The 9,133-nt window shown below is 45.7% G+C and overlaps 1 protein-coding gene across 1 annotated transcript; it reads left to right on the top strand.

Moving 5' to 3' along the window:
• The first annotated feature begins 1,113 nt into the window (after window positions 1–1,113).
• On the top strand, window positions 1,114–8,920 carry LOC101912594 (polycystin family receptor for egg jelly-like). The gene has a single exon (XM_013304938.3). It carries the CDS (start codon window positions 1,114–1,116, stop codon window positions 8,482–8,484), a length of 7,371 nt encoding a protein of 2,456 aa, XP_013160392.3. The 3' UTR covers window positions 8,485–8,920.
• Window positions 8,921–9,133: the final 213 nt, after the last annotated feature.

The following is a 9,133-nucleotide window of genomic DNA, read 5'->3' as shown; positions in this document are numbered from 1 at the left end:
AAGGAAGCTGAGAAAAACACTGACCTTGTGCCTAATGTTGTAAATAACTTTGAGGAATTCGCGAAGAAAAGAGAGGAAAAAAAATATGTAGCTAGCCATCCGCAGAAACCGCAAGTAGGAGGACGTATGAAAATGTAACCCTTTAGAGCTTAGCCAATCAGCAGATGACTAGTAGGCATAATTAACTGGAACTGTATATAAGACATAATCGCGCCGTAATAAATCGAAGCTTGCTTTATCACCCATATTGAGTCGGCCGCGTGCTTCCCCTCGCTCGTCAGTGTGTCATCCTCTTCTGTTACTAGGCTTGCGCAGGGGAAGGGTCTTCACCTGGGCAAGGGTCCTCTTGACCTGCGGGTGTGCTTTTTAGTATTACAAAAGTAAGTTTTGTTGCCAAGTTGGACGGCTAGGTATCGGCCTTGTCAAGCTGTCCAATAACTTATCCTATACGTATGCAACAGAACCTACGTGCTCTGGTTATGGTCTAGAGAGTAAGGTTATTATGGGGACTTCATAGAATAGGGACTTCAAGTCACACAGTCCCGGATAACAAGCAGCATAGGAACTCGTCCGTCATTGGTTAAGAAGTGCTAACCTCATTCTAACACGGAGGTTAACTCCTAAAAATCAGAACGCTCCTATAGCTAACTGTCTCACAAACACAAAATATAGAAAGATTCAGTAAAACTTTCAGATAATCTGCAACCCTCTTAGCATAAAATTGCATAGGCAGGGTTGGTTAGCAGTCTCTCCGTAGCCATTACACCCAAACAAACAACAGAGCCACAAAGCTAAAACAGACTGTAAAAGAAACACAGTTACAAAGGTAACCCACATGCGTTCTGCTGTTTCCACAGCTCGAGACCGTGCTTGCCAGCGGTGCCGGGAGGAGGTTCTGGTTCCCCTGGAGAGCGGCCCCAGCCACTGGGACGTGCCAGCCACTGGCCTCCTGCAGCCCACGCTCCAGCAGCAGTGCGCCCACCTCCGCTGTGGGCCTCAACGGCAGCGGTCTGCCTTCTCCTCCAGCTGCTCGGCTGCACAGCGCTTACAGTGCAATGCTCATCTGCATCATGCACTGTACCCAAGTGCTTTCACCACCACGTGAGCGTCAAGATGTCTGGGAAGGATATGCGACTGTTTGTGCTTTGGCCGCAAACTCACCTGATCCATGTGTGGCAGCCAGCAGAGCGGGGCTGGTGTGCACGCCTCAAGAGTGCCAGCTGGCAGAAATTCAGCAGCCAGGGAGGCAGACCATCTAGCCTCCTCCTTCCCCACAGTGAGCACCAAGACACACCACTGCCTGCTATCTACCCATCAGCCAAGTTGCAACAGACTTGTGCCACCTGCTACAGCTATAGCTTGACCATGTGCTATAGGCATCAGGGGCTCCACGTTGCTTCAGTCAGCATTGAGCAGATGCCTTGCATAAGCCTTAGCCTCCATCTCAAGGTAAAGCCTGACTTGCTGCATGTCCTCAGCATCAGCTCCAAGCTCCTTAGCGTTTCTCAACAGCCCCTCAGCCTTTCCAGGAAGGTTCAGCCCCTTAGCCCAAGGACACTGGCCTACAGACTGGTGGTAGACACGCAGGCTGTAGGAGGTTGGCTCTGTTTCTGCAGTTCATTTAGTCTGCCGAGCAACTTCTGTGCTATTCCCCAGCCTCAGAGCCTGAGTGAGATAGTGGTGGCCAGAATTTACTTCCATGTTGATGGAAAGAGGTCTGAAGAATTGATGGGAGAATTACATCTACTCAGTGGTACCCTGAGCCTAACTGCAGGCAGAGCGACTCCCACCCATGTCTACCTTCAACCAGGGAAGACCGACAGCAGCACTTGCATTTTCAGGTACAACCACGGAATGTTTTACACAACCAAAGAGAACAGTAGCCCTGTTTCCACAGACGGCCCTTACGCACATGCTGTGCTCTACCAACACAAGTTATTCTCCATAGAGTTTGTGGCCTTCCAGCGGTACAAATTCAGTATGTATCTTTACATGAATCAGAAGAAGACTTTGTTTAGGTCTCTGGCAGAAAGAGACCTTGAAAAAGACCACCTTCTCCAGAACAGCACGGACACGTACAACAATCATGGAAGAAATGCCAAACGGTTTGTCCGTCGCTCTGCTTTACCCTTTGATGCAGAGAAATACACGGGGTTTGTGGCAAAGGTGAACGGTACCAGAACTGCACCTACACCAGCTCCTTTAAGAGTCAGAGTCAACAGCTATGCTGCAAAAACAATAAAAGCACCAGTGTCTTCCCAGAAAGAAGCCTGTTACATAGACACAGTGCAGATTCAGAAACCTGTTCTTCATACATCTGTCTTGCGCCAGAAAAGGAGCACATCTTTTTACCTCTTTGTCAGATTGCTAGTAGATTGTAACGTTGGTATATCTATCAAGCCCCTATGGCGAATCTATCCTGTTCAGGACACAACAACTATTCCAGACTGGACAAAACCACTAAACTCTTCCTTGATGCATGGCATAGAAATGATACACTTAACTGTTCCCAGTTTTACTTTAGATTACGGGTTGTATCTCTTTTATTTCACTGTTGCAATAACCCCAATTAGGACCACAACAGTTCTCAGAGGCTCAGATAAAGTTTATGTTCAGATCGAAAGCACTGATCTAGTGGCAAATATTGCAGGAGGTACGTTCCGCACAGTAGGATTTTCTGATAATTGGACTCTTGATGGTTCCGCATCCCATGATCCTGATTCACAGGAAGGACTACAGGGAATCACATTTACTTGGTACTGCACTAAAGAGGTGTCAGACTATAAAATCATGAAAGTCAGCCCGGGAAAAAGCTGCCATCCATCCCAGAGGGATTTGAAATGGTTAACATCCTCAGGTCCAGTTCAAGCAATGCCACCAGAATCCCTCCCAGGAAATGCTTTATACTACTTCCGTCTAGTGATTCAAAAGGATGGAAGGAAGAGTTATGCTGACCAAACTGTAGATGTGCAGCCTGGCTCCCCGCTCCTTCTGGATGTGGCATGCCTGGAAAACTGTGGTAGCACCCTAATTCCAACAGAGAGATTTACCTTGGCTGGAAAATGCCTGAACTGTAGAAGAAATAGCCAGCCAGTCTACTACTGGTCCCTTTTTTTAGAAAACTCTACAGAAATTAGCTTTGACTGGTCTTCCGGAACCTCAACAGGGAGGTCTGGGGCTTACCTGTCTATACGGGCTCTGACTTTTACAAAGACTGCACATCGACTCTACGTACTTCTATTCAAAGTAACTACTTGGGATGGTAGGTCCTCAGTCTACAGACATGCATTTAAGGTAAATTCTCCTCCTAGGGCTGGCAAGTGTACCATCAACCCACACCAGGGCACAGCCTTTCTGACAAAATTTGTTGTTCAGTGCAGTGGATTTTCTGACAGCGATTTACCTCTGACATATAAAGTGATAGTAGCTTCCGATGTACCCAAAACTACCAAAATAACTTCTGTGGCAGAAAATACATTTGGCACAATTCTGTACTTTGGTTATCAGCCTAAAACTCCTCCATCTCTTCTCCCAGTTGGAGTGCCCTCTCAGAAGTACACCTTGACACTTTGTGTTCAAGTCTGTGATTCCCTTGGGGCATTTACCCAAGTGAGTTTATATGTCCGTGTGCTGAACCCAATTAACAGTCGACCACTAGCTGTTGTATATCATGAACTGCTGGCCTCAGTAAGCGGTTTAAGTGCACCGATGACATCTTATCTCCAGACTGGAGATTATATTAGAGCAGGTTATTTGGCTTATCTGGTAGCCTCAGTCTTAAACTATATTAAAGCAGCACCAGCTCGCCACCTCCCTAAGGCTCAGTTTCGGGAAAACCTGGTTAAAACAGCCCTGAATATTTCAGTTGAGAGCACAATGGAAATCAACCAAGTAGTTGCTTCTCTTTCTCAAGCCACAAAGGAAGCTGAGGAAGTGAATATTAGATCACAAGATCTTGCCATTAGGAAACTGACAGAGGTGACGGGAGTGCTGAAGATACAGAGGAATGAGAGCCGTTGGTCTGAGGAGGCAGAAATTCAGACCAGTGGAATACTAAGATGCTTGTCCAACATCCTGAGAGCTGCTCTTCTGCATTGCAGGAACGTCAACGTAAATGGAGTTAAACAAGCCTTCTCCATCATGGAAAATTTAATGGACATAGTTTTCCAGGGCAAAGTCCCTGGAGAAACAGAGACTCGAATGGAAACAAAACACTGGAACATCACGCTGAAGAAAGAGGAAACCTGGAACATTGCAAATGCTTTCTCTACCAGCAACACCTGCAGGAATTGCTTTTATCTATCACTGAGAAAGGGAAATTATTCGGGATTGCCGCATGATGCCGTGATATCCACTGCTCTTTTTGAGTTCGACGAGAACCCTTTCCCTTGGTTAGGTCACACATCAGAAATCAAAACAATGGTCTTGGGGTTTAAAATGGCAGAGAGCAAGGCTAATGGAGATCTACTGGGGATCACGCCTGAAGGAGCAGAAATTACTGTTGCTAGGAAAGAGAAGGAAACTTCAACTTTTCAGTTAGCAATGGGACCCGATAAAACACAAACTTACACAACTGGAGGATTTAGTTTTGAAGTCAACAGAAACACTAAGAGCATATACATCCAGATCCTGACAAAATTACAAGTTACTTTCAAGGTGCTAGTATTTACAGGCACCAGCGTCACTCACGCTCATCCCACAGCCTCGTTTGCTGCTTTTCACAACATGCCAACAGTGGCAAGTGAAAATGAGACCGCTAGCACTGACTGTAACATTAAGGCTCCCTATACGATCTGTCTTCCAGAGTCACTGTTGACAACCACAGCTCAAGGAAGCGGTACAGACCCTCACAACATCTCCGTTGTCTTGCTGACATCGTATGTTGTAAGGTATCGAACGCAGAGGCTGGTGAGCATACATGTTTTTAGTGATCAGTGCTTATTTCTGGACGGGGTTCAAAGTCTGTGGAGAGAAGACGTGTGCAGGCTTGGCTCCTTGACTGACTGGCAGAGGGTACACTGTGTCTGCAAAATGAAGCAGAGTCGCAGAAGTCTGACAGTTCACGCTGCGTCAAAGGCGTCCACATATGACATCAGGTTCCTGGCAGCCAAAGTAATAGCTACGCCCAACGCAATAGATCTGGGAAAAATCCTGATAGCAGATATACCTCAAAACCCAGTCACATTATTAACGGTGCTCTTCATTTTTGCCGTCTATTTTCTTTTGTGCCTCTGGGCCGTGAGAAAAGACAGGGCTGAGAGGGACAGGAAAGACAAGATTATCGTTCTGCCGGACAACGACCCCTTTGATAAGGGCAGATATTTAGTCACTTTATACACAGGCAGTCACTGGGAAGCTGGAACCACAGCAGATGTCTTTCTTCAGCTCATCAGCCAGAATGGCAGGAGTGATGTCCATTGTTTACGGCACCCACATTTTCCATCTTTCCAACGAGGAAGCACCGATTGCTTTCTGTTGACTACTAAGAAAGACTTGGGAGACATTTCTTCCTTCAGGGTCTGGCATAATAACAAGGGCCCATCCCCAAGCTGGTTCTTAAGCAGAGCCAAAGTTGAGGATATGTCCACCAGGAAGACCTGGTTCTTCATGTGCCGGAAATGGCTCTCTCTTGACAAGAGTGATCATGTACTAGAAAGGACATTTGCCGTCACAGACCCCAAGACACCTCTGCTCAGAATCGACTATTTTTCTATTCATTTTGCCAACAGCCTGAAAGAGGGCCATCTGTGGATCTCCATTTTTTCTGCCGTTGCCAGTGACACTTTCAGCAGGCTCCAACGTCTGTCTGCCTGTTTAGCAGTATTATTATCGAACTTGCTTGTTGGCATTATGTTCTTTAATGCTGACAAGGATGAAGAATCTCCAATATACCTGCAGTATTTGAAAGCAATAACAGTAGGAATTGAATGTGTTTTGATTACCAAACCTGTGGAAATTATTATAATTGCCTTACTGAAGTATTCCCAGAAGAAAGCTTCTCCTCGTGGTGTGGCTCAGACGGAACCAAAGGCAAATTCACCCCTCCTGTCTGGAAATCTGAAGAACTCGGAGGAAAGTTTGCAAAAATTGTACCTTCCAGAAACTTCGGCACAACTGACGAATATTCATCTGCTGGAAAACCTTCCTGGTCCCAGGAACTCACAGAGCCTGTCATGTTCCGGAAAGACAAGAAGCGAGGGAGATCCCCCAAAGTGGAGTAATCGCACAGTTTCTGAAAGAGACGCAAATGGAATTGGAACAGAGGAGCAGACAAGAACCACAAATTCCCCTCCAATGGCTAAGGCCTGCCAGAGGAGGCCACCATCAGAGTCCAATTTTAGTAATAATTACACAGAAGAAGGGGGCAACTTTCAGAAAGAAAGCAAGCCACTAAGCAGTGCCTTCATGCTCTTTCGCAAGAGACCACGCATAGCTTTTTGTTGGTGGTGCAACTATGTCTTGTGCGCACTACTTACAGCTATAAGTGGGCTATCATCGTTTTTCATTGTGTCCTATGGTTTGTCTTACGGCTATCAGACCTCACTAGAGTGGCTTTTAGCATCTGCAATCTCCTTTATTGAGACCATTTTACTTTCAATTCTAAAAATATTTTTTTTCTCAGCTATGAGTACAATTTATCCAAAATACTGTGAAAACATCGCATGGTTAACTCATGAAAAGTGTTATGAGAAGAGGTTGGCTACAGAAATGATGAATGTTGATGAGATGAGAGAGAAGCACCGGAAACTTGCTAAACTCAGAGGCAGCAAGCAGTATAAACCTTTAGATGCTGATGAAATTGCAAACATGCTGAAAAGGGCAAAAATTAAAGGCAAGGCATTTACTTTTGCCAAAAGTTTCATCAGTCATCTTGCCTTTTTAACACTGCTGTTAAATTTTGCCTATTCCACTGAGAACGCCAACAGTTTCCACTACAACCAGTTCATCCATAACCAATTCTCTCCACGACTCGCCAGTGTAGATAAGCTAGAACATATCTATGTGTGGGTGAAAGACTCATTCTTGCCTTTGATCCACAGTGACATTCAGCCAACCTTCCTTCCCGAGAGCTGGTCCAAAATCATTGGTTTGCCTAGGATGAGGCAACTGCGGGCTGAAGGTACCGAGAAAAAATGTTCCCATCCTCTCAGCTTTGCAAATAACTCTGTGATCAGTGAAAGCCACTGTCTTCGCAAATACGGCCATGACATACCAGAGAAAGGTGACTCCGCTGGCACTTGGACAAAGGTTGCCAACCCGTCTGTTTCCAAGGATGCCAGCAGTGACGGTGCATTCACTTACCAGCGAAACAGGACTCCATGGATGTATTATTCATATGGAAATTTGCACACATATGGACCAGCAGGATACACGTTTTACTTTTTCCCTGAAGAAGGAAGATCTAATTCAACAACAAGGCTGGATGCTCTACAACAGAGCAACTGGCTTGATGAAAAGACATGGGCGGTGATCATCGAACTAACTACATTTAACTCAGATGCAGACCTCTTTTGCACCATCTCGGTCATGTTTGAGATGTCTCATTTGGGGATCATAAAACCAAGTTTGTCAGCACACTCTTTTGCACTCCCCATTTTTCATCAGCAAACTAAAGCTCAAATGTTTGTGTTTGTAATTGTTCTTGCCTTTATGCTCATTTACATTGCAGAAGAGCTTCACATCATAGGCCAGGAAAAAACTGATTACATTAAAAACATTTCCAATATGATAAACTTCAGCTTAAAATTAGTATTCCTGTTCCTTGTTATTTTAAAGGTCATGAAGTTCAAAGTGGGAGCTGATATAGTGAACTTTTACTTACTTCACCCAAACGATTTCATTCCTTTTCATGCAGTTGCTCATTTAGATCACATGTTAAGGATTACTATGGGCTTTTTAGCATTTTTTGTCATTTTGAAAACTCTGAAATATCATCACTTCTTTTATGGTGTGCCCCTGGCACGAAGATGTATCTTGGCAGCTCTTCCTGGAATGTCCTCAATGGCTCTCATGGTGGTGGTTTACTTCTTTGTATTTATGGCTTTTGGCTACCTTGTCTTTGGGCAGCATGAATGGAATTACAATAGCACGATTCACTCAGCTCAGACCATATTCTCCTGCATCTCAGCTTTCAGAGATACTGCATTTTCATCCAAGTTGCTGGGTGTTTTTTTCCTAGCCTCTTTCATGTTGGCGATGATCTATGTCTTGATCAATCTTTTCCAAGCTGTTGTTATGTCTGCCTATGGAGATGTGAAACAACCCGTATATGAAGAACCACTTGAGGAAGCACAAGTGGTTACTTTTGTATTGCAAAGGCTCAGAAGGATATTTTATCTTCTGATCTGTAAAACATCCAGAACCAGCGAACTTGACCTTTTCCACAGTGAACTCTACGGGAAGACTGAGAGAAGACACCAGCGACATTCAGGGCTCAAGATCAGAAAAATAAATGGAAGAAAAATGGTTTATCTTCTCATATGAACAAGAAAAGGTTTAGTATTCACGACCACCTTTATCTTGAAATATTTGCCTGTCAAAGTTTATTTATTTATGTTCATAAATAAACAGTGTTTGTTAACCGTGGTCTCCACAATCCTGCTTCATGGCCTGCGAGGGGATTAGTCGGCTTCTCCGCTGTAAAGCCGTGCCCGCACACTAGCCGCCAGCGAGGGGAAGATGTCCAGGTCAATTGGGAAGACTGGTCAGCTTGGTCAACCCCCCAATTTCTTACTCATAAAGCTGGGGGCATCCTCCAGGTCGTTCACTTTGATCACAGGCAGACCGCAGAATTGTTCTTTTTTTCTTTATTTTGTTTAAATCTTGCATTTTCTTCGCCATGCGGAGAGTTTATGGGGAGCCTTACGGCTGATGGGATAGCCTGGCTCACCGGCCCCCAGCCCGTGGCTCCTGACTGAGATGGGCACAGCCTGTCGTTCCCAGGGCCAGAACGCCTTCCCTGATTGAACTCCAGGGACTCTCGGGATCGGCACAGCCCGCACCGACATGCGGGTCCGCGGCGCCGGTACCGGTAGCCGCCGGGGAAGCCCCTCACCCCCCGGCAGGTGCCGACGCGCGGAGGGATGCGGCGGTGGGACCCGCGCTGTCGCACAGCGCCCTCTGCCGGCCAGCG

The sequence above is a fragment of the Falco peregrinus genome, chromosome 6 (assembly GCF_023634155.1).
Source record: "Falco peregrinus isolate bFalPer1 chromosome 6, bFalPer1.pri, whole genome shotgun sequence".
Taxonomy (NCBI): Eukaryota; Metazoa; Chordata; class Aves; order Falconiformes; family Falconidae; genus Falco; species Falco peregrinus.
The sequence above is the reverse complement of the archived record's forward strand: the minus strand, read 5'-3'. Positions and strand labels throughout refer to the sequence as shown.

Bases quoted from the DNA above. Each gene is read 5' to 3' on its own strand.
- LOC101912594 (XM_013304938.3), top strand. From the start codon at position 1,114: ATGTCTGGGAAGGATATGCGACTGTTTGTGCTTTGGCCGCAAACTCAC.